Below are 27,392 nucleotides of genomic sequence, written 5' to 3'. Positions count from 1 at the left end.
TTCAACATATGAAAGTCAATAAATGTGATATATCACATTAACAAACTCCAGGACAAAGACCATATGATTATCTCAATAGATGTTGAAAAAGCATTTGACAAAATTCAACATCCCTTTATGATAAAGACTCTCAACAAATTAGGTATAGAAGGAAAATATCTCAACACAATAAAAGCCATTTATGACAAGCCGACCACAACTATCATTCTGAATGGGGAAAAGCTGAAGGCCTTTCTCTTAAGAACAGGAATAAGACAAGGATGCCCACTCTCAGCACTTCTATTTAGCACAGTACTAGAGGTACTAGCCAGAGCAATCAGGCAAGAGAAAGAAATAAAGGGAATCCAGATTGGAAAAGATGAAGTCAAACTTTCTCTATTTGCAGATGACATGATACTATATATATAGAAAAACCTAAAGACTCTATCAAAAAACTCCTAGAGATAGTTAGTAACTTCAGTAATGTTGCAGGATAAAAAATAAATGCCCCCAAATCAGCAGCATTTATATACTCAAATAACGAATTAAGAGAAAGAGAAATAAATTAAGCTCACTTACAATTGTCACAAAAAAATAAGATACCTAGGGATCAATTTAACCAAGGAGGTAAAAGACCTCTACAATAAGAACTACAAACCACTTTTGAAAGAAATTAAAGAAGACACAAAAAGATGGAAAGATACGCCATGCTCTTGGATTGGAAGAATTAACATTGTGAAAATGTCTATACTACCCAAAGCAATCTAAAGATTCAATCCCCATCAAAATACCAATGACATTCTTCACAGAAATGGAAAAAACAATCTTATCTTTCATATGGAAAAACAAAAGACCCCAAATAGCCAAAGCAATTCTGAGCAAAAAAAAAATAAAACTGGAGGCATAACACTACCTCACTTCAAATTATACTGCAAAGGTATTGTAACCAAAACAGCAAGGTACTGGTATAAAAATAGACATTCAGACCAGTGAGTAGAATTGCGAACCCAGAAATCACCCCTCAGGCTTATAGCCATCTGATATTGGACAAAGGCAACAAAAATTTACCTTGGGAAAAAGACTGCCTCTTCAACAAGTGGTACTGGGAAAACTGGATATCCATATGCAGAAGAATAAAACTAGATATGCATCTCTCATCATACACTAAAATCAACTCAAAATGGATTAAAGACTTAAGTATATGACCTGAAACTGTAAAATTACTAAGGGAAAATATAGGTGAAACACTTCAGCAATTAAGTCTGGGCACAGGCTTTTTAAACATGAGCCAGAAAGCACAAGCAGCAAAAAATAAACAAACAAATGGGACTATATCAAACTGAAAAGTTTCTGCACAGTAAAGGAAACAATCAACAGAGTGAAACAACAATCTACAGAGTGGGAGAAAAATTTTGCTAACTATGCATCCAACTAGGAATTAATATCCAGAATACACATAGAACTCAAGGAGCTATACAGTAAAAAAACAAATAACCCAATTAAAAAATGGGCAAAGAAGCTGAACAGACATTTTTCAAAGGAAGACATACAAATGGCCAACAGATACATGAAAAAATGCTCAACAGCACTAGTCATCAGGGAAATGCAAATTAAAACTACACTGAGATACCGCCTCACCCCAGTGAGACTGGCTATAATCAAAAAGATGGGGAATAACAAATGCTGGCAAGGGTATGGAGAGAAGGGAACACTCCTACACTGTTGGTGGGACTGTCAATTAGTACAACCATTATGGAAAACAGTATGGAGGTTTCTCAAACAACTAAAGATAGATCTTCCATACGACCCAGCAATCCCTCTTCTGGGTGTATATCCAGAGGAATGGAAATCATCATGTCGAAGGGATACCTACACTCCCATGTTCATTGCAGCTCTGTTTACAACAGCCAAGATATGAAACCAACATAAATGTCTATCGATGGATGATTGGATAAGGAAAATGTGGTATATATACACCACGGAATACTACTCTGCCATAAAAAAGAATGAAATACTCCCATTTACAACAACATGGATGAACCTGGAGAAACTTATGTTGAGTGAAATAAGCAAAGCACAGAGGGATAAATACTGCATGTGCTCACTCATATGTGGGAGCTAAGAGAGAAAGGAATGGAAGGAAAGAAAGACCACAGTAGTGCTTTGGTCGTACAGAGGGAGGATTCCTAGGGCTACAAAGTGGAGTTGGGTGGGGGAAGAAGGGGTGGGAGGTTGGGAGATATTTGGGTGGGGGACATGGGGTACAAAAGTAATTCTGGTAATGGGTATGCCCCCAGTATGAATCTGGCCCTCACATCATGGGCACAAGGGGTAACAATTAGCTTTGTATCTCACGAATATTCATAATAAAAAAAAGAAAGAAAAAATTGATTAATTTTGTCCCCTCCTTAAAAAAAAAAAAACAGTGGTGGAGAAAAACAGAAAAGGCCCATCCCAGAAAGAGACTGATCTATCTATATCTCTACTTTGCAGAAACTACAGAAGAGAGAGCTTCAACCTAGACTATGAAACTAGGAAAACTATCCTTGCCCATTCCCTCCTTCCTAAAAGTATAGAAAAACTCATTACACTAGCAGACAATAAGCAACAGAAAATGACCTCAGTCAAATCTCATAAAAAGTTATTGAGGTGTCAAGACAGTGCGGAAAGAACAGTCTTCAAGAAATGGTGCTGGGACAACTGGATATATGCATGCAAAAGAATAAAGTTGGATCCCTCCTTCCTCACATCATACACAGAAATTAAAGGTATGTATATATATGGAAGAACTAACACTATAAAACTCTTAGAAGAAAGCACAGAAGTAAATCTTCATTACCTTGGACTCAGCAATGGTTTCTTAGACAGGAAAGTTAAGGTACTTTAATTATGAAATGGGGTCAAATGAAACTGCAGTCTATCCCAGGAGGTAATATTCCCTACTTGGGTTTGTCTTGAGACTTTCAACAGGGCAGGGCAATGTCATATTTATCTGGATTGCTGAGGGATCAGGAAGCATTTTATCACATCAATGTGTTTTTCAAATAACTGAAGTTTACTAAAATCAAAACAAACTATTTAAATTATTTATCATGGAATAGCAAAAAATACATGCATCCATGCCTTTACACAATGCTTTCTTAATAATTCAAGTTTACTATATATAGCTTTATTTAATAGAACTTATTGTAACTCAGTTTCTATCTGTCTTTTCTCCATTTTCCATCAGCTCTGTGGGCCACTGTAGTTCTGAATAAGCCTTAAAAACTTTCCAAAGAGCATGGCTTTTACGCTGGGCTGAATGACAACTACACGAGGTGCTACGCAAGATGCTATGAGGCTTTACCCAGTTCAGTTCAGGGTAAACAGCTCTGTGCTTGAAAAGCCTGAAGTAATAGGAAGACTGGTCTTTGATTATGTGTGGGTTTACCACATTTGTCAGCATACTTTTATGAAAACCACAACATCTAGCAGCTTACTCATGCTCTGTGTAACTTCCTATCAGGTGTGATCTATTAGAAAACAATTCTAACTATATAAAAGCTTTTCATCTTTCCTATATAGCATTAGAGCACCACCTTGTGTCAGAAATCTGAGCAAATGTGCAGACATCTATATTTTAGATACCTTAGTTGTCCAAAGTTTTACTGTCCAGTCAAATGATGAAGTGACAAAAAGATGTGAGAAGTCTACTGCTCCAACAGCTGCATGACAATGGATGCCAGTGATTGGTCCTTGATGCCCCTCAAACATCTCACTGATTCCAGCTTTGCTATTTCATAAGAGTGAAAATGTTAGGGGAATCTCTTATAAGTAGTCCACTTACAAACATGTTTTATTATGGATTTGTATATCAGACTTTGACTTAATTTCAACAAACTTAACTCTGTGCTCATAACACATCAGAATAACTTCTGTTGAGTGTTATTCCATCCAGATTTGATAAAAATACTAAAGCAAAAAGTACATTCTGGAACCGTAAACATCATGCTATTGACAACAGAATTCAAAAGTCCAATTTCTGAGGTGTGGAATAGAGAAAAATAGGATGCCACATATAAGAGAGACATCTTGGCTAAATTAAATCAAAAGCTTAGAAGCGAAAGTAATCTGTATTTGAGATGAGATCCAGACACTCAATTTGTCTAAGGAAGCAATTGATAAGGTACAGCTGGACAATTTCAAAATAGATTGAACAGCAGGAGAAATACTAGTCAATTTAAAATGTGTATGTGGTATTACTGTACAATTAGTAGGAGGACTGAACAAAATCTCAAAGACCAAATAAATCAACATGGGAAAAAAGCTGAAAATTATATTTACAAATTTAAAGGTCAGTATGTGTGTGTATATACTGTATTTATAATTGCTGAATGTTGCTCCTTACCACTAACTTCGGTGAGCATGTAAACACACATAAAACCACAATACACCACAACCCACAAATCCAGAACACATCATGAATCCAAAATAATCTTTTTTTAAAAAAAATTATCTAAGTTTTAATTTTATATGCCTGTACTTAAATAATCTGCCACAAATAATGAGTGGCTCGAGGACAGATTTCTACTTAAGGGGCAAGTTGTTTCAATGAGATTATTCAAGGGAGAATTTTAAATAACTACAAATTCTAGTTTAAATTTACCTGCCATGGCGGCATGCTGTGTACACAGAACCTTCTTCACTCCCAACAACAAAGTTGTTGACATCTCCAACAGGGAAGGACATAGATGTCACAGCTACCGCCTTTGACTGTTTATGAACCAACTCCATGCTATCCTACATGAAAAAAAATTGAGAACATCTTTTGTAAACTTGCAATTTCAAGTTTTTATAGAAAAACTTCTGGTTTTAATTGGTTTGTACATAATTTTTGTATATCACTTTATAAATCTACTATAATTGAATGAAGCAGGTTTGAAAATAAAACATATACATAAACTATATTTAACAAATGTTTAGGTTTATAAACTGTTATAACACTATTACAAAACAATTTACAAAAACCATAAGCTGGGGTATATACACACTTAAAAAAAATAACATTTGCCTCAGAATTCCAGAGTTTTTCAAGTTTAACCTACCTGTGGATGGGAAAGCATGTCCAGACTCCATGAACAAATTTTTCCATCAGTAGAGATGCTAATCAGATTGTGAGCATTTTGTGTTCCAACAACATTTACACAGTAGACAGGGTGCTGCAGACATTAAAGAAAGTTTTCAGGGATTATTTTACCCGAAAACAAAATGAAATTTTTAGTCTAATCACAGGTATTCTGTGTCATCTCGAAAAGTCTCATAACTTGAGAGTATTTTTGATGTGAAGTTTGCTGCTATTCTCTTAATTAGCAAAAGGTTGTCTCAGAAGAGATGAGTTTTTGATAAAACAAATCTCCAAAAATACAGAAAAAGGCTTTCGTTCTTGCTTGCTAAATGATAAGGAATTCATACATCAAAGGAAGCACCTTCTGAGACTACTCTGATGGACACTACTAAGTAGTTAATGGTGAAGGAGCACAGAAATCTAATGAAAATAACCTAATTTACTTACTGTGTGTGCAGCAGCTGACAGTGGAGTTCTTTGCACTGGAGTTCTTTTATTGCTACGGTTATCCCAAAGCACAATTTGGCCTGAATATGTACCACCAACAACAAGATTTGGATGAAATTTTGCAAATGTAGCAGACATCACAGCTGACTGCAAATAAGTAAGAGTTTTATACTTGAGATTCAAATGGAAGAAGCGTGACAAGTTATAAAAATAAACCTACTATCCAAAACATTTTCCTATTTATTATAAGGTATTAAAGATTACAAAAACAAATAAATAAATTCATTAAAATTTTTCATTTTGTGTCAGAAACATAAAAATATATCTTTAGAATATTTTTTGCTTAAAAGTCATGTAATGATTGTTTACATAAATATGTTTAAGCAATTTATCAAAGAAAGCAAAAAATTATTCCATTTGATTACATTATTAAAAAGATAACTTGACCTGCATTGGCCTCTGACAGTAATCTGACAGTACAGCATATGCTAGTTTTGATTCAGGAAAGTGTTTGTTCAGGATTATGACATTATTAAAAGATTTTAACATATGCAACCAGAAAAGACTTGCAAAGTCTAACCTTCTATTAAACCCACTTAAAAAATCTGTATCAGTTTCCTACTTCAACCATATGTTTCTACTTAAAACTATCTAGTTCCAACTCCTCAGGCCATGTATAAGTAATTCAGTGGGCCAACCGTCTAATTGCATATTCAGCAAATATGTTCCTGAGAAACTCCCTACAGAAAAGACATTTTATAAAAGATTCCTTTTACACAATCAATCACAATAACAGAAAATCACAACTGCAAAGTACTTTTAGGTGTGATTAAACATTATAAGAGATGTCAGAAAAGCTACAAAGGCAGATCATGTAGAACTGAGAAGTCTTCAGTTTTTGTTAACATCTGTTTGCAAATTTGGGGTGATTTAGTAAATGCCAATCCAATGAAATCATTATGTTGACAAGAAAAGAAAAAAAGCATTTGTCTAAATTCATTAATGAATTCTTAAACTTGGGGAAAAGTGTTAAAAGACCATCTCACCTGGCAGTGAAACACATACTCTGGCGTAGTTTTTTTATATTTCATATTCCATACAAGGGCCACACCATCAGGCTCATGGGGAGCATCTTCATTGTTATTATAGGAAGCCACAAGTAACTCTGGATACTGCATGCAAGAATCAAGTAGAAAAGAAATGCTATGCATAATAAGAATTATTTTATGGTCCTAGTAATTTGATCATCTTTATCAAATTATTCTGAAAATGTAAATATCTAACACATCACCAAGAAAGATATCTCTAGAGTTATGCTCATTGGGACAGTAGTATAATTTTAAATTAGTATAGTTAATTATTTAAAATGTTTTAACATTAAAACATTTAATTAAAATATATGTTTAAGCTTTATACAAGGGATTTGGTGAGCAACTGAAATTAGTAAAACTGGGCTGTGGCATAAATGAAATCCTAAATTTTAAATATAAATAATATTTCTAATCCTTTCTTCTAAACTACCTAAAATAAAATGAATATGGTAATATTAGAACTATCATCCATTATTATTTTAAATGTTACATATTGATTTAATTATACAATGTTCCCATAATTAAAATAAAACTACTTGCTAATTAAAATTCAAAAATGAGTTTATAGCAACCAATTTTGATATATTTTACCTGAGATGACCAATCCAAACAACTAACAACCCGATGCTTTGACCAACGTTCATCAAAAAATTGCCGATTTAATGATAGTTTAGCACCTGCTTGAATCTCTCTACAGAAAAAGATCAAACCCCAAAAAAAGATGGTGTTATAACTTATATCACTCTTATTCTTAATTTAACATTGCTGAAGCTATAATCTTAGCAATTAAACATTACCCTTCTTTGTCTTCCAAATCTCTCCCACTGTAGTCAAAGAAGATGTTAATCTGTTCAGAAAGAGCTCTTTCTACAATTCTTGTAGAATGGTCAAAGAAACTCAAAAATTCCTCAGAGTGTAAGATTTGTTGCTTTTCTTCTTCGGTCAGCTCATGAGGGGGAGCTAGAAAACAAATGTTTTTTTTTTTTTTTTTGTCCTTTTTGAGATGGGCCGCACCGCGCTCGCCAGCCAGTGAGTGCTGTGAGCACACCGGTCATCCCTATATAGGATCCGAACCCGTGGCGGGAGCACTGCTGTGCTCCCAGCGCCACGCTCTCCCGAGTGCACCACAGGCTCGGCCCAACAAATGTTTTTTTGAAGTCTGATTTATGTCAGTCAAATCATGTCAACTCACTGTCAGTTTGGATCAATGAATGTCACACATTCTTTTTCAACCAGCTTCACCTCTTTGATTTAGAGTATTTTATTCTATTTTAATACGTAAATAATAAAAGAAATCTTAACAGGAGTCAACAAAAATTTTTAAAGTTAAACTCTTTAATATACCTTTACTATCATTTTCTTCATCTTTCTTTAAAGTTTTCTCTTCTTCAGGTTCAATAGATGGTTTAGGAGTCACTACATCATCTTCTTCCTCTTCATCTAAAAAAACAGAACGACAACAGAAAAATGATTTTTATGAAAATAGCTGATCACTTTTGAGGTAATATTTCAGAATATATCACAGCTCTGTATATAAAAACAAAAGTAAACCACTGATAATACAGAACAAATACAAATAATATGACTTTTATCAACAGAACCTTAAAGAATTAAGTGGAATCTTTTGGTTGTTATACATACTGATGTGGTACCTCATCAACAGTCATAATAAATTCTGTAGTTACATAAACTGAAATAAGATATATAAGCAACTAGGATGAATTCCTCAGTGAAGTCTCTCCAAGCTTGTAAGCAATCACTCCAGACAGAACAACGTGCAACTCCTGCATAGTTTTATACAGCATGCTGACACATTAATGCTGTAGAATGAAGAAAATCAAATGTCTAAAATAGCCTACAGAGCTGGCTGCTTGCTTGTGATCTGAAACCATCAGTGTCTAATGGGTCTTCATATGGCGTAAAGACGGCTTACATTAGCTTTCAGGTTGCTATTTGAGAGGCAGATTTTAAAGATAATAGCTATGCGACCACATTTTCTATTCTGTCATCTTAAATGCAAGCCTCATTATCTGTTATATGATGTGGCAATAAGCACTTAAAATAATGTTTTCTTAATTTGAATAAAACTATATATTGCAACAATATACAATGTTTATAAGACTTTAAAAAAATTATTAGATCTCTTACATCCCCAAACTGGCAAATAACAATTTTTTAAAAAATATTATGGAACATACAACACTGCCTATCTTCTCTTTTACTACATACTGAAATGGATTTTTATGAAGAAAATGCTTATTTTTATTGCCTAAACATGTGTTATTTGTCTATAAGGAAATGGCAGCAGGCGTCTGTAGCAGAGTGCATTTCATCAAGTAATGAGAGCCTATTCAACAAGGAGACTTCACTTGTTAGTTATAGTCATTTCTCTGACCCATGTTCAAAATTATCCAAAACACACATACATATGATGTACACAAAAGAATGGTCAAGGGTGGGAAGCAGCTGCCAAGTCATGGTCCCAGCAGTCAGGCCAGCTGACTAGATAGCAACAACCAGATGGCACTGCTGGGATTGTGTCTTTCTGCTACAAGGTGGCAATGGGATGGCATAACATTCTTCCGCTTGACTGCTTCCAATCCTGTGTCTCTCCCCAATGGCAAGCCTGTGCAATTACCCGCACTCCAGGAGACCTACAGAGAAGCCTTTACCCTGCAAACAAAATGCAGCTTGTAGGCCACACCAGCTGCCAAACCACACACGTAGTGTTGGGATTAGAAAGCTATGAAAATCTTTCTAACTCTATAGTATAAGCAATAAAATATAACTGTACCTGTGGAACGAAAGCTTTAAATGACACTGTATAATGCACACAATGATACAACCTCCAACTTAATCAAAATGATAATGACGTATGCCAATCCTACATTACTTGAAATCGAGCGATTTTTACGTTCTGACAAGTTTACAGAACTAGGATAAATGGCACGAATGATTTCAATATATGCTCATACTTTTGAACCAAATGGTGAAGGTTAAAATTTTTCCTTTCAAGGGCCTCAATCAGCCACAAAGGAAAACAGTAATCACTGTCTTTTCAGCCAGCCCAACCGCATTTGTCAGCCCTTTCTCTGTCAATGCAGCCAGAGCAATCAACCTGCCAAACATTCAGAATGGAAAAACAATCTGAAAATACAGGGTATAATGCACCTGCCAGTGAAAATGGCCATTTCAAGAAAAGCTAGTGATCTCAGTGACCCTGCTGAGGAGGCGGTGGTGCAAAGGGGAAAGAACACGTAAAAGAATTCTTAGTGATCGCCACTCTCTTGCACATTGACACTTCCTTACAAAGCATGCCAATTACAGCTTTTGTGCTACTTAAAAAAATGAAAGCTTTTTGGGGCAAAATAATCACATAGAGAAACAGAAAGACACTACTCCTTTTTAGATGAATTCTCATATACAACGGATTATTAATCTGAAAACAGTATAACTGGTAGCAATTCTATACTGCTCAAACATTAGTATGAAATTCTACCACAAAGTCACCTGCAGGTATAATATAATACAATAATTTAATTACATTTAACTTAAAAGTTGACTTTTAGAATAATAGGACATTTACTTCAATTAAAAATCAGTATGAGAATATATGCATATGTATTTCACTTTCTACTAATACCATTAGTAACTTAAAAGTTGACTTTTAGAATAATAGGACATTTACTTCAATTAAAAATCAGTATGAGACTATATGCATATGTATTTCACTTTCTACTAATACCATTAATTACCCTAATCAATTCTGTTTACTAGTAGGGTTCAATGTAAATCCTAAAATCAAAAATAGGGATTTTGAGTCACCATGGACAGGTCATTTTTGAGCACTGTGGATTACAAATTACAGCCTCCTACCCACATCTTACCCTCCTCCCTCAACTTTGTCGCATTATATGGCTTCTAAGTACCATTTCCAATGACAGGTGTCAAATTCCTGTCATAATGCATATGGTCAGTGCTCTAGTGCTAAGTGACCTCATAATCTACACATTTAACAGAAAAGATCTTGTTTATAGATACTCTTTTCAAAATTTAAAATGTAGATGAAGTATGTTAGATAGTGATCCATATCTGTGTACTACATAACATTTGCCATGCCTCTTTGTAGCTGAATGGTAAGAATCAACTACTTAAAAACATGATCTTGGGATTTTACTTTAGAACAAATGTACATACCTCACTTTCTACATGGATTAAAAAGCAGATTTTAAAAGTATAATTGGTGCTTAAACTCAAGCTTCATAAAAGTGATTAAGCTAAATAAATTTCAAGGAACATAAACAAATGATATGCTGCTGTTCTTAAAAACTGCAAAATGTATTATTTTTGTTATAAAGCTGATCTTAAATAATTATCTACATATACCAAATATTTGGCAAAAAGCCTGACATCAATAACATCAGATTAAAGAATGTTTCTCTGAAACAAATACACTACTCTAATTATAAACTAAACCAAAAATACAGTATTACAGTTCTAAAGAATTTCTAAGCTAGTTGCTATTACATGATAAGCCACAATATATTTAAAACTGGAAAAGACTGTAACAGAGCAGGAAGACTGAAAAATGGGACTGCCGTGTCACATCAATTTATTGATGAATATTCATTACAATATGCTAAGTGGTTAACTCCATGCTTTCTCTGACAGGGAATCTAAGGTTATAAACTGAGCAGTAAAGAGTGCATAAAAAAGTAGCAGTTACTTTTAAAATGACAAATCTCTTGTCAATGAATGCTAAAACTAGGTTTAATGAACCTTTGAATTTTTACTTTGAGTTAACATAAAAATTGTGATGTATTTTGGTGAGATGGAAAGAAAAGCTGCTTTGTAAATTAAGCTGTACCTGGGAGTAACACCAAGGAATGAAATTCCAGTTGTCGGAATAATCTGTTACAACGAAGTACATTAATAAAAGTTAAATCATCTGTGAAATGGGTGGCTTTTGTTAAACTGAAGGAAGGAATCTTCAGAGCAAGTTTTCTCATCTGTGTGTCATATTACACTTAAGATACATTTAAGCTAAGTATACTCTGAATTATTTAAAAATGTTACAACACATTTAAAAGGCAATATCTTAGAAAATCATTACTAAACAAACATTGCTACTTATGAATCTGTCACATGACTAATTCTCAATATGAAGTGAAAAACAAATCTCATCATTACTGCACTGAAGTTTAGGAAATACATTTGTTGTCTATTATGTAGTTTTATTTTACTGGTGTACCCTAAGATAATTTAATATCCTATGAAGTTCCTAACTTATAAGTTGTCTGATTATATTCATGGTACACAGGAAGCTGCCACTGAGTTCTAAAAATCGGTAAATTTATTGCATATAAAAATGTGATTTGACTTACAAAAATTCAACTTAAGTATAACCTCACAAACATCTATGAAAATGTTAGAAGGAAATACTACAATCATTAGTTTATAAATACAGATTAGATAGAAATGGTTTTCCTTTAATATTTTCAAAATCATCCTTTCTTTTCTGGCTCAATGTCATTTTGAATCATTTCATTTCAATCCATTTGTCCATAGTTTCATCTTCTTATACCTTACTCTTTAAAATCATATTTAAGAGACTCTCCATTGGGACAAAGCTTCATGAATATATCAATAGAATGCATTATTTTTCTTTTTTAAAACATGTAGAATAAGATGCAAGTTCTCCTGGATTTCTTTAATAATTTGGATCTTTAGCAAGGGAAAAATATATGAAATAATTTAATAGTTTAATTATACCATTTACTTTATTAACATTGAATTCGTCTCTCTACATAGTCTTTTTTATATAAAATTTGCATTTTATTTTGCTAGTATTGGCATTATTTACATAAACCCTATTATCTGTGATCTTATCAAATATTACATTTTTTCTGAGGCCACAGTTTCAGATGTGCCAATTAAAGGCTTTCAATCAAGATTAAGAACAAATGCTTCAACTTTTCATTATATTTATATTCTCATAGATTCTCCAAGGGTTAAAACTAACTTATTAAATGGGTTATTTATTCCAGAATTTTAAAAAAATCCATTTTATATAAGGGTAATATTAACCAGAAGGCCCATAAATTTAGTCTACATGGGAAGTATGGATTCCACATGTTAAGATCATGCGATAAAGATTAAGAACTATTTACTTACAATAATTTTCTATGCATTATAAATAGATACAGAGGAAAAATATCTGGCTACTAAACCAGTACCAACAATAATACAAACCCACGTGCAGATAAGAAAGTGGAGCAGAATAAGGAAAACGGCACTTTATTGGAAATCAAATACAAGGTGAACTTAGGCTCATCAATTATCTTCCTGGGCCTCAGTTTCCTAAGATGTAAACAAGCTGATTAGATAACCATTAGCATTTCTTCCCCCTTTAAAAATCCTTCTTTCTGGGCCAGCCCCATGGCTAACTCAGGAGAGTGCAGCGCTGGTAGTGCCGAGGCTGCAGGTTCGGACCCTATATAGGGGTGGCCGGTGCACTCACAGGCTGAGAGTGGTGCAGACCACACCGTGCCTAGGGTTGCGATCCCCTTACTGGCATGTTAAGATCATGCGATAAAGATTAAGAACTATTTACTTACAATAATTTTCTATGCATTATAAATAGATACAGAGGAAAAATATCTGGCTACTAAACCAGTACCAACAATAATACAAACCCACGTGCAGATAAGAAAGTGGAGCAGAATAAGGAAAACGGCACTTTATTGGAAATCAAATACAAGGTGAACTTAGGCTCATCAATTATCTTCCTGGGCCTCAGTTTCCTAAGATGTAAACAAGCTGATTAGATAACCATTAGCATTTCTTCCCCCTTTAAAAATCCTTCTTTCTGGGCCAGCCCCATGGCTAACTCAGGAGAGTGCAGCGCTGGTAGTGCCGAGGCTGCAGGTTCGGACCCTATATAGGGGTGGCGGGTGCACTCACAGGCTGAGAGTGGTGCAGACCACACCGTGCCTAGGGTTGCGATCCCCTTACTGGTGGGCGGGGAAAAAAATCCTTCTTTCTAAAAATTGCAAAAAAAAAAAAAAAAAAAAAGAAATCCTCACTGAAGAGGTGGATAAAAAAAAATGTCATTTTCAAAAGAATTAAAACTTTTAAAAGGTAAGGGAAGAAAGTAACTTTTCCAGAAGTATATCTTTGGGCACCACATTCCTGCCAGGAGAAGCTTTTTACCTGCTGAGAAGGAAATTGACTAAGGTCACATGGTCCTAGTCAATTTCATTCACAGTAGGTGCTTTAAGACAGCAAAGCACCTCGGTTCAGACACAGTACTACCAACTTATAGAGTAAACTTGAAAGCAAGAAGATGGCTAGAATAGGAAAAAAGAAAAATAAGGCAGAATAAAAACTGCTTTTTAAAAGAATAGATTTGGCCATTTAAAAAAAAATGTAAGAAAGAATTAAGTCTAAGACCAATTTTTACCTTCAATTTGATAACTCACATTACTTCTGCACTGGTTATACTACCTACCCAAGTTTAATTTATTGTCTCTTACACTCCAGTTGTGATTTCACCAATTTTACCTCATGGTGAGTTATGGAATCTGTCACATAATTCTTAAATGAGATCCAACCAGGCTAAGTTTGAGAACCACTGTATTAAAGCAATGGGTAAGAATGAGTACAGTTAAACACAAAGTGTTTTCATTATAAAATCTTTATTTCAAGGTTTTTCTCTTTCTTTCTAAACCTTCCACAAATTGGGAAAAGAAACAATGTAAGAGCCCCAGATATGGAGATAATTGTAATGATACAAAGAGGAAATTATGTCATTCTTATAAATAGTTCCAAAGGCTAAGGATGGGCCAATGGTGTCAGGATACATTTCTCATTCTCCTTTACTTATATACCTCAACCTATAACTAAAAGGAACACAAAACCAGAGAAAGGTAATCTTGTGCCTTCATATATAGCATTTACTCAATAAACTTGTAGAATAAACAAATAACTGCTACATTGCAACTGCATAAGCATGGGCCTTTATAAAATTAACATCAAAGTCTAGTCTACACAGGAAAAATGAAAAGGTAGTGCTGATGTGGACATACCCATTAGAAAACCAGGCTCAGTTAACACATCTGTCACACTTTCACCTTCTATCAGTGAAGATAAAATTTTTATTTAATACTGTGGAAGACTGAAGCTGCTTATTCATTACTCTGAGATAATCACTAAAAACAATATTATCCTGACACAGATACACCAATAAATAAGCTAACCAAACCATGCTATCCTTTAATGAAGCGTTTTTCAAATACAGGTCTAATAAACCAATAAATATAGTGTGTCATGGTCAATATTTTAAAAAAATAAAATATAATAAGAGAAGGGAAGGTACTGTCTCATAAAACTTTTGCTTCAGTTATACGCCTGTATCTGCCTGTACCAGACAGTAATATATATTAAACTATATACTACAGGTTACTATCATGAAAGCATGAAAGTTGCTGCTTTAGTGGCAGTATGAGCGATAAAGCACATCTTAGAATCATTCACTCTTGGTTTAGAATCATAGCTACTAGCTATGTGAACCTTGATGATCTACCTCTTCAGCTTCAGCTTCTTCATATGTAAAGAGAACCAATACTCAACTTTCAGTGTTTGGTGAGACGATTAGAGATAAAAGTGCCTCACATTATGCCTGATATGTAGTGGGCTCTCTTTGCTGTTATAATTTTCAGTCACCAATTTAAACATGAAGTTTGGAGAACTGTTACAAATGAATAGCTAAAATAATGTATTTAAAAGATGCTGGCAGTTTCAATTTTGTTCGTAGCATCCAGAGGGGTACAGAGAACACAAAACAACAGAATGTTTGATCTACAGAGTATGTCATCATGGAACTGAAGAAGCCTATAAAGGAGAATCTATAATGGTTTTATTTCTGGACTTAAGAGTAAATAATGATTAGAATATAGCACAGTCATACTAAAACCAAGAACTGAGACTAATCATATCTTTTCATCCAATTTCATCAATAATTATATTGTAGCATTAATACCTAAAAATAACCTATTTTCCCAGTAGTTGCTTTGGGGAGAACCACGAAAATAAACATTCCCAAGTAGGCAACATCATACCATGTAGGTAACAGCAATTAATTCCTTTACCAAATATTTATTACTTACTACATGCCAGGCACTGTTCAGGCCAGGTTTTACGGCAATGAAGAAGAAACAGTTCCTATGCTCATAGAAAATTTAGCTGAAGCTGAAACGAAGCTAAGGTATAATGATGCTAAAAGCCTTGCTCTGAATAATTTCAATCGGAAAAGAACACAGTTTATTGTATGCTTCTGGGTCATCAGCTTATCTAACAAATCACAAACTTTTTTATTTTTTTAATTACTTGTAAAATGAAAACGGGAAAAATAATTTTTTTGAAAAATACCAGTCTTATGTTATGCCAATTATACATTCAAATTAGTTCAAAGGCCATAAATTATATGTTCACATTTAATAATTTATAGGCATCTCAAAAATAAGCAATTAAAAATGCAAATTTCAAGACACAAAACCACATGTATATTTATATATATATGTACACACATATATGTATTTTTGAAAAAATATATTCATAGAAAACTGAACATATTCATTGAAAACAAAATATTAACAATGAGTAATGTACAGTAGCATCATAGACATTTCCGCTTTACATCCCTTGGTACTTTCTAAATTCTCTATCATATACTCCTATAATAATTAGAAAAAAGTATTTAAAAAATAAGTCTTCACTTAAACTGAATATAATTATAGGCATATATATAATAGGCATTACCCAAAATAGCTTCAGAATGCTTTACATTTCAAACAATCTGAAATAAATTTCATAAGCATGATGGTATAACTAAAAATAAAATCTCCAAATTATCAGATAAAAGAAAAATTCCTAATTAATTTTTTAAATGCGTCACTAACTGTGCCCTCATTTTGGCTATTTTGTTCACTTTTGGAGTTAGCATATCTAATAATGTAGCTCAAAAAAGGCAGACATTAAAATACTCATCAAATTAATATACAGTTAATAAAATTATATTTTCTAGAAATTATGGAATCCTGCAATATAAGTATTTTCCATACTGTTAGTTTGAAACTTAATCTTTCCTTTTTTTCTCTTTCCTTTTTTAATGTTGCTTATGTCTCAAACAGGTTAACCATCATTGGCTTTTTTTGTTAGGACGAGGATTTTGCCAAAAGCTACCTTACCAACCAATGGAGCAGCAAGAATAAAAAAAAAAATGTATCGAAAGAAATGTACATTTGCATGGTCAAGTAAAAAAATACTTGAATAAAAATGTTACTGTGATTTCCTCAAAATTTTCAAAGCATACTGTATGTATGATAATGTCAACTCCTTTTGGGAACAAGTGAAAGGAAAAGTTTAAGGTATTTGTTTCATTTCCACCCTTAGAGGGCAGGGGAAGGAGAGCTGTTAAAAGTGTATGTGATGATCTACTATTAAGTCAAAAGGTTATAAAGAGCTATAATCCTAATTTTATTTTTAGGTATATACAAATATGAAAATTTAGAGATTTTTTTTTTTTTGGTAATAGGTAGGGATTTTAAGGATTGCCCACCTCTCCTCATCCCTTCTGCTTACCCATATTTTCTGGGCTTTCTGCAATGAATATTACTTTTGTTTCTCCTTCATGAAGAAACATGGTAATTTAAGGAGAAATTAAAAAATAAATTAATTTAGACTTTTGAGAAATAAAGATTTTATGCTTGATTTTCTGTAATTAAATAGGAATAAATTTTCCTGGCCAAATAAAAAAAAAATGTTCCTTAATGCACAGACTATTAAAAGGATAATTTATTACGGGCCCACAATACCTTATCCACAATTCTAAAATTGTTAAAAGCTTTAAAATCCATAACTCATCTGATGGTAAACCTTGGTACAACCAGAAGAAAAGCTACAGTCATGTGTCACTTAACGATGGGAATATATTCTGAGAAATGTGTCTTCAGGCAATTTTGTCATTGTGTGATCACAGAGTGTACTCAAACAAACCTACTACACACCTAAGCTATATATATAAAACCAGACTACTGCTCTGACTACCATCCTAAATGCAGTGTATCATTGACCTAAACATCATTATGCAGTGCATGACTGTATTTGTAATTATTATTTATCTCACTCAGAATGTTCATATCTTTTGCTGCCAAAATATTAATGGCCAATATGTTGCTGAAGTGGTACATATAATTTACTACTTTTCTAAAATCTGAAAAATTCTGAATTCTAATACACATTCAGCCCCATAGGTTTCAGATAAGAGACTGTGAACCTGTAGGAGGGATCTCATGTAAATCTTTTATACTGACATAAATTCATTAGCCTTCTTGGGAAAAACAAGTACTGTCACATTACTTTAATGCTTGAATCATTAGTTATTTAATGAGATTTTAAAAATTAATCCTCAACTTAAAAATGATAACTTTCTGGTTTATTTAAAAACCAAAGGACACTCAATATAATGTCTATGCATACTTTCCTGTATCACACACAGATTAAAAGCTACTATATGAGGGTACCTCCAAAAATTCATGGAAAGATTCACATTATCTTTTAATTCTACTTTTCCATGAACTTTTGAAGTACTCTTGGTAATCAACATAGTGGAGCCCTTAGATCATAAATGAGGAAGTTTAAGAATCATGTCTAGACTTGTTCATTAGTATGAATAACAATGACAGCATATCAGAATACATTATGTACTACAGAAAACAATTTACATGACTTTGTTGACTGTGAAACACACTCTCTTTTGGGGAAGAGTTATGTTCAATGACAGGAATAGAACATTCTCAAGCAAAATTCTGCTTCTAAAAGCAGTACATATCACTGACAAAATGAAGAACAAAAGACTTAAATTTATGTCAACAAAATTAAGAACTATACATGCAGCTTACACTGTTAACTTCTAAAAGTTTAAAAACTCTAAAAAAATATATAAATACAGAAACTGTAAAGCATTAGTTTTATAATGTTGTACATATCACTGACAAAATGAAGAACAAAAGACTTAAATTTATGTCAACAAAATTAAGAACTATACATGCAGCTTACACTGTTAACTTCAGAATCCACTTAACATGGGGGCTTAATGACACTCATATTAAGGATAGATATTCACCTTCTTTGGGTTGAGCCATAACTGGAGTCTGAGTTTCCTTTGTATACGTGACGATCTCTCGAGGAGGAAAGTCAACTTGTGTAATTTTAGCCATTCCAAGTTTAATAGGTCCTCGTCTAAATTAAATAAATGCAAATATTTAAAATACACCAAATGATACATTTTAGCTACATCAGACCATGTTATTTTCAAAAATTAAGAATTAAACATTCATGTGCATCCAACATTGTAATTTAAATCCTTATTTTATTCAAGAAATTTTAGATGAACAATAAATTGGCTTTATTTTAACAAAAGAATTATAAGGTAGCAAAACCAAAATATTCCTGAAGCAGTCAGGGCATTTACTTTTCACTTTAAAAAGGAAAATAATTTTGTTTCTTAGAGAAAATGTGTGGGCAAAGATAGAATAAAAGGACAGGAATTTCACAATGGACTGATGAATAAGGTTGGTTATGAGAACTATTTTAGCAGGGATATGATTCTGGACATTTTTGAAAAGTCAGATATATGGATCTCACTAAGACCACATTTAGTTTTCCTTCACCATTAGGAGATATCGGCTTTAAGATTGAAAGCCTTTTTCTACTTCTTATATATGGCAGAAATTGAGAATCAATTTTGACTTTAAAATATTTGAAACTTTTATCAGCACCACACTCTCCCAAAAAATATTTGAAACTTTTAAATCTCTAATCTCTTCATGGTCAATATTGTCCTCGATTCATATATGGACAAACTAGAGTCCAGATATTCTATACCTAGACTAAAGAGACAGATCTTTTGAATACCATTAAAATACTAAAGTCACTTCTGTTTTAGTTAAATAGAGAAAATACATTCTTTTTTTTTTTTTTTTCTTTTTTCCGTGTCCGGCAACGGATCGCAACCCTCAGTGTTGCCCCCGGACGGGAGCCGGTCTGTATGTGGGATCCGAACCCTCGGACGGGAGCGCCGCCGCGCTTCCCAAGCGGCTCACTATCCAGTGCGCCACCGGGCCGGCCCCAAAATACATTCTTTTTTGACAAAGCAAAAAGAGAGCTGTGGCAAGCGCCGCCGCGCTTCCCAAGCGGCGCACTATCCAGTGCGCCACCGGGCCGGCCCCAAAATACATTCTTTTTTGACAAAGCAAAAAGAGAGCTGTGGCGGGGAGAAATGGACCAAAAGAAAAATAACTTTTATTAGCTATCTGGGGGATCTTTTCTTGGTTATTATATTAGATGTTTAAATTATAAATCAAATAAAGAATGCTTCCAAACTCCCAAAGAAGCTCTCAGTTATAAAGCTGTCTTAAAAGGATATCCGATAAAGACAGTGCTGCAACTTCCAGAATACTAAGCAGGATAACTGAAATATATATATCACTGATAATATAGTAACTTTTGTCTTATATAAAGATCCTTTTCAATTCTATTTAGTAACTAAATCCAAATCCTGTACCAAAAAAAGTATAATAAAATAAGTATCTTTTAAAAATTAATTTTCTCTAAGGTCCCAAATGTGGGCCAAGAGAAAATTTTAATGTGTTTTCTACTTTAAGAATATCTTAGCCTTAAAAAAAAAGAGCATAGTCAAAAAAATAATGGGAAAATTTAAGTACATTTGAAGTAATCCAGTACACTAAGAATAAAATTTGAAATAAGAAACTTTATCTTCTGATTTTTAAGATGAAAATCATGTGAAAGGTAAATTACTCACATATCAGGAAAAAATAGTCAAGCCAACAATATTAGGAACAAGTTACTAAGTTGAATGCATACAGAGCCTAATGGACAAAAAGCATAATATTAAAACAAACAAAATATTCCAAGATTTTGTAGGAGGAGGGTAGGGAGGTAATACCTCACTTATCCAAAAGCCACTTTTACTGAAAATAAGGAAGCAATGGGAGGCGGAAGGTGAAAGCCTCAGGGCAGCCAATAGAGAAGGCTTTCAGTTAATGTACAAGAAGTTCATATATTTTTCTTATATGCCGTAATTCAAATTTTATTTACATTTACTTTAGACACAATTCCAAAAGGTATGATTACATGTTTTAGAAGCTTCAAATTATCAGGAAAAGAGCTATCTGAGTCAAGCACAATGGCAGCAGCAAACATTTATACTTTGCATTGGAATCTAGAATAAATAAATGAGTGTATAAATGCATAAATAAATAGCAATCTGGGGCCATACTGTACAGAGCAACATCTCTGTTCCTCTCAAAACCTTAGAAATCATCAGTAAATTTTAATACAGGAAAATAAATTAACATTCATATGAAGTAACCCAGAATAGGTCCAATTATATTTAAGATATATAAGAAAAAGTCTTGAAAGCTTTTAATGCATCTTAGAAAAACTTACATCAAAAATACAAAAATAATAGAGGAAATTTGGACATGTAAATGGGTACATTTAGGGTGCCTAGAAAATTACATACATAGAATATTTCTTTCACTAATCATACAGGATAAATGAGGTGTCACAGTAAAATATAACTTTTGTCTTAACTATATGCTACAGTATTAGAAACTTAAGCAAAATAAAATCAGGACAGTTTCACAAAAAATCAAATTAATTATAAAAGAGGGAAGGTAATAAATCTATTCAATACCCCAAATCGGAATCTGAGTGAAGCTGAAGAACTGATGGATCTGTATCCCAATGCAGCGTCCTAAATGGTTGTAGGACAACCATGAAGCATTAGTAAAAAAGGCCATAAGTTAGTCAAGCAAATACATTCTATGAATAACTAAAGCTAAAGTACTGTTTACAATTAAAAACCACATGTTCCGGTTAGTACAAAAGGACCCACCAGGTATCACTCAATGCTCTAGTCCATGCAACAAGTATAATGTGGTTAAGGATGCAAGCACATAACCCAGAATAGCTAAAAGACAGTATTTTTAGATTATGGGAAACTCATACTGCATAAGAATGGTAAGTACAGCAGACAACAATCCAAATAATACATTATTAATGGATGATAACAAGCTAGGCTACAAAAAAACTCCTAATGAAAAATAATTAATAAAAACATCTTAGTTTACATATTTTAACGATGCCCAAAGCATTAAATGTGTGCAGGAAATTGTCATATTGGTAAAGGAAATGAGTCAACACATAAGCCTTTCGGTAAGAAAACCAAAGACTATTCCACTGGGATACAAAATAGCTTAAGTTTCCAAAATGTGACCCTGCTATAATTTATGGGTTAAGCACTGCCCTGGGCTTACATGTCATCTATTTTAGAAAACAACTAAAGATTTCTGTCTCTAGGAAAAAATGGATTTATCTCTGAAATATATTTTATGTTCAAAGGATTTACGTAACTTTTGGAGATTATCAATCCTAAATAAATGTTAGGTGATGTTTTGGCACTGCCTACTAGGTAAATAACTTATGTGGGATCTTTTCCATTTAAGCCAAATTTAGTCATTACTAGAACAAAAGGTAATCTATCACACTGGCATTCTTGTAGGTTAGCAATATATAAAGTAAATATGTATGATACTGTATAATGTTCATAATCTCTATAAAAAAGTTAAGCACAATACATTTAGTAGTACCACTTTAAAAATATATTTGTTCCTCACATATACAAGTTATAAAGCACAACTAGTTTCAGTTACTATGATATTTTAATACAACAAAGTATTTCTCTATTTTACCTGCCTACATAATTGATCAATAAAATCAATCAGATGAATAAAACTAGAGAAATCCTTCATTTTAAAAATATAAGGAAAGATATTGGAATTTAAAGAGGACAAAGTGTAAGCAATGAAAGAAGAGGCCACTGTGAAGATCTACTTTGTACAAAGCAATGAACAGCAACAAACTTAGGCTTTGTTAAACCAAAAGGGGTTCTATGAGATGGTTTCCGAGGAATGTTCTGCCCACAGCTTTTACATTATATAAGAGCTCTAGCTGTTATCCATGGCATAAAGCTCCTTGTTGAAGATGTCATTTTAGTCTAAAATCAAGTAAGATTTTACCTCAAAATATAGCCAGTAGTGAAATCACACTGCACAACATACATTATACTTATTAAAGGGTATCTTCAGACATATAAAGTACAATTCCAATATAATCCAAAAGCCTGAGAAATAAATCGACCAAAAATAGAAAAAAGGAGCAAGAGGCATGGATTACCCAATTGAATAACTGTCACCTAAATTTTAGAAATAATAGAAGTAATTGAGAACGTGCACCACAAACTTAATGAAATGCAACTTTTTAATCCGCAAAATTAGAGAAATATCACTTCTCATGGCCTTTTACATTTATTCACAAATTACCACCAGGCCTAAAAGAAATTCTTGGAATTTAGAGTGATTCAGACATGTTTAGACACCATATTTTGTAATGTGTAATCTATCTTTTCCTGCTTCTTGAGTGTACTTATCTTAGACTGTATTGGCCAACTAATGGAGCTGAGTGTACAGGTTCATACATCTCACACATCTTCATGCATTTTCCCGTGATATTTCTTCATTATCATCATGTCTGCTCAACATGAGTTCATTCTGTTTCGTTCTCAGACTTGAGCATTCTTTTCAAATTCCATATATTTAGAACTGCATTATCACTGTCACCAATATTAATTATCCTCCACTACGGAATCTGGAAATAATTTAGTGGAATTCATAGTTTTCTCTTATTTTGTGTGTGTTCATGTGTCTGTCTGTGTGTGTGTACGTATAATGAATATACTCAGACCTCTTGAAAATTAATGTTTCAAAGTGAGTCTGTCCTCTCAAAGGAGACAATTATGTATTAAGATTAAGAAAAATAAAGTCACCTCATTCAAAAAAAGCATTTTTTTCCTCTTTTGTTAAACTTAGAAAAAAACAAATTTTGTATTCATTCTCTAATAAGAACAAATATGCTTTCTTGTTTTACAATTTACCATTCAAAAATCCACACTTTACACTAAACATAAGTTTGCGCACTATCCTTAGAGCTTTTCAATAAAGTGAACAGTATCTTTAAATTAATGATGTAACAACCACAATGTAAGTTCTATGAAAGCAATGGCCATGAATGATTTGTTTTCTGTGGTAACCTATATTATTTAACAAAAAGTTGGCAATTTGAAGAATAATTGTTCTATACATGAATAAATATTTTTCTTACTAGTGTTTACTCCCTGTACCAATTTACAATATTTCAATGGGTCTCTAATAATCTCTAGGTTGCCCATGAAATTCAGGAGGACATGTTTTAATTCATACCAATTTTCAAAACCAAGTAGATGTTACATAGCACTTTTGAAAGCAAACTTGCTAACAATGCATTAAAATAATCTTTCTCCCCTTCAAAACCAGGAACAATAAGTTCGTAATGTATACAACATAGTATCCACAGAAAAATAATGTGTAATATCAAATAAAGAAATTTAATAAATATATTAACTTTTTTATCTTGGGAAATAATTTTACTATGGAAATATTTGCTGAAGAAGGGGGAAATAAAACCACTTCTTTGAAAATAGCAGTTACTTATTAGGCATTTAAAGGAATACTACCATATTTGCATTAAAATACAAAAGCATAAAGTAGAAAACAAATAAATTTCACCCTAAAATGAATTTAGACTCAATAAATTATCTTTAACCTATAATATATACAATTTTATAAGGTAAAAAATTATTTCTAAAAAGAAAATTTTGATTTTTCTTAAATTACAGAGTTATGTCATTTACCTCCAAAGACAGTATCAATCACTTAGATTTGCAATTTTGGTTCTGTATACAGAACAATTTTGGAAAGCATACCTCAAGTTCAAACTGGAAAGCTTTATGTGCCTTTTAACTATTAATAATAACCTGATTATTGGGGAACTGATTAAAGTATCGAGTTTATGGATCATCCAGCCCTCTTGCTTTTTTCTTGCCCCCTCTTTTAGATACTTGTTTCTTGTTTGTAATTTCAATCAGAGGGGCTCAGACACAAAAAATATAAAACTTCTAATGGATCATCCAGCCCTCTTGCTTTTTTCTTGCCCCCTCTTTTAGATACTTGTTTCTTGTTTGTCATTTCAATCAGAGGGGCTCAGACACAAAAAATATAAAACTTCTAATAGTTTATTTAATAAAAGGTGAGTTAAGAGATTTTCCAGGGAGGCCATTTAACTTCCTGGCCCTAAATAACAATTCTGAATCAGCTGTGGATTTTGACTAGCTATGTTTAATCTCATTTCAGCTGTCATAAGAAGTCAAAAAATATGATGCTGTTAAATAAAGATTTGCTATTATCGTGTGTCTATGTGTGTATATATGTGTATGACAAAGAGGGATAAGTAATTATATATTTGCAATGTGATCTTTGGAAGAAAGCTGAAATCTCACTGAACTTTTGAAAAGCAAGACCCAACATGTATGCAGGATCCCAAAACAAACATGAAATAAGAGTTTTACAAGCAAGATGCAAGTACAGGAAAACTTGGCAATAAACACTCTCAATGTTTCCGCAGCAGTTATGCTGTCTTGATCTTTTACGTATTATTATTTTCTAACTTAATTAGCAGAACTAGTGAGTTAACAGAACAGAACTGGGCTGCTTAACTGATTTTCAATTACTGAACAAGGAATTAAGCACAGCAGAGAGGCTGTACACTATTTATACAAAACATTCACATAATAACCAAATAGTTTGCTTAAACAGAAAAAACTTAAATGCATTATCACCTCTATTTTAAATATAAAATAGTTAGCATAAAATCAGTTAACTATTTAGTACTAAGTTAAACAAGTGTAACAAATAAAATATTGTAAAAAAGAAAAAACTTCCCCTAATTTACAACAGAGAACTTCTACACCATTTAGATTTAAAAGTGTTAGGACTAACTCAACACAACTGTTTAGAATCCCTCTAAAGTATCAACAGTGTTTGGGCACTGAATGCATTCTATTATTAAGATATTAAAAGAAGATTACTGTACCTAGATCCCACGGCGCCATCTCCAGAGTCTTGGCTTCCAGCTTCACTTGGCGTGCTCACAGATTTGGAGGATGGAGACATAGGAGGAGGGACTAAATAGTGAAATAGACAGGTATCCGCTGTTACTAAACGGAGAGGTTGCTCAGCTTATGACGTTTCAAAAATAATTTAACATGAAGTAATTAACAAAAAAAGGAAAAATAATGGCAAACCAAAAAGCAAAAACACATGAATGAAAATGAACAGTAGAAAGAAAGGGGAAAAGACAAAGTTAACAATGCATGCTAAAAGATTCATGCAACTTTTCTGACAAAATGCATTTGGGATTTATATCAAAAAAAAAAAAAAAGGAAGATTATGAAAGAATGCATCTTCATCTCATCCATTACCAAATGTGGCCACTAATTTTCAAAGGAGAGCATTCCTTCTCCTCATTCTAACATCTCACTTTTAAGACTACCAGATTATAAGTATTATTTATAATTGCTGCCAAAATCAAAACTCTGAAATATGGTTTATTAAATCATTTAAACTCTGTTTTTACAAGATTTATTTAAAAATGTTCATTTTTGTCTAACAATGTTTTCTTTCAAGAATTAATGTTTAAAATGATTTCATTTTCCCCACAACAAAAAAAGAGAAATTCAGAGAAACGATAACAGCTAAAGGAATGGCTCCTTTAAAATATCCATTAGTTTCCAACAATTTGGGTGAAGTATGCAAACAGGCCATAAAACAGCATGCCTTCTCGACATGATGCATAACGTAAAGTGATGCATGCAAATTTAACAAGGCAAGACTTATGGTAACTTCCTTACCCCAGTATTCAGAAAAAACTGAAGTGTACAGACAAAGATACAGACACCCAAAATATTCTTAATCCCTTCTTATAAAAAATATACATTTTTCATAGTATATAAAATAAACAGCAAATGCTTTTCCCTAAATTGTCAACTTTTAACATTATATAACAGTTGAACATGCATATTTCATGCTGACATTTGTAAAACTTTTTGATTACCGTTGGAGGGGGTACAGGAAGATCATCACTGCCATCTTCTGGTTAAATTTTACCATAAATGTCCCCAATCCCAAGTATCTTTTCAAAATAATTTTTCACTGTACAATATTAAGAGACTAATGCATTTTATGTTGAGCTGAAAGCCCTTCTTTTAATAGTCTACTGAAAAGAAAGTAAGTTCCTAGTTGTATATGAAGGTACTTCAAAAAGTTCATGGGAAGATTTGTATTATCCTTTAATTCTAGTTTTCCATGAACTTTTTGAAGTACCCTCATAGGAACTAAAGAAATATGTACTTAATTAAAACTTTGTGTTTTTGGAATAGTCACATTCATTGAACCCTTACAAATATGTTTAAATGTTTATACATGCTTCAGTAAAAAAAGTGGATTTGGTAATTTAACAAAAAAGTCCAAATATAGTATGATGAATTGCATCTTAAACACAGGTACAAAACTGATTATCCTTTTTTTTCCAATGGCAAATTCTATTGGTAACCAATAAGATTAGAAGAGAAAAAAATCATAGCTAGAATGTTTGTTTCCCGAGATACAGTGGTTAAATCTTGCTTAAGTTTCAAAAGACTATAAAAACATAATCAATGTTTCTAATACTGTGATTAAATGTGTCAGAAACAATTA

General features: G+C 32.9%; 1 protein-coding gene across 1 annotated transcript in view; it reads right to left on the bottom strand.

Annotated features, from left to right (window-relative positions):
* DYNC1I2 (dynein, cytoplasmic 1, intermediate chain 2) overlaps positions 1-26,566 on the bottom strand; it is a gene marked incomplete at its 5' end in the record, with an annotated part of 35,518 nt that extends 8,952 nt beyond the window's left edge. Inside the window, 12 exons of the mRNA XM_008576593.1 lie at positions 3,607-3,751; positions 4,625-4,758; positions 5,064-5,177; positions 5,531-5,677; positions 6,577-6,702; positions 7,213-7,312; positions 7,419-7,581; positions 7,966-8,061; positions 18,806-18,921; positions 21,401-21,460; positions 25,732-25,822; positions 26,549-26,566. Coding sequence (XP_008574815.1) covers positions 3,607-3,751; positions 4,625-4,758; positions 5,064-5,177; positions 5,531-5,677; positions 6,577-6,702; positions 7,213-7,312; positions 7,419-7,581; positions 7,966-8,061; positions 18,806-18,921; positions 21,401-21,460; positions 25,732-25,822; positions 26,549-26,566 — 1,310 coding nt within the window. The remainder of the gene's footprint in view (positions 1-3,606; positions 3,752-4,624; positions 4,759-5,063; positions 5,178-5,530; positions 5,678-6,576; positions 6,703-7,212; positions 7,313-7,418; positions 7,582-7,965; positions 8,062-18,805; positions 18,922-21,400; positions 21,461-25,731; positions 25,823-26,548) is intronic.
* Between the last annotated feature and the right edge of the window lie 826 nt (positions 26,567-27,392).

Source organism: Galeopterus variegatus, unplaced genomic scaffold, assembly GCF_000696425.1.
Source record: "Galeopterus variegatus unplaced genomic scaffold, G_variegatus-3.0.2 Scaffold1370, whole genome shotgun sequence".
NCBI classification, from domain to species: Eukaryota; Metazoa; Chordata; class Mammalia; order Dermoptera; family Cynocephalidae; genus Galeopterus; species Galeopterus variegatus.
This window is presented reverse-complemented; position numbering and strand designations above follow the sequence as displayed.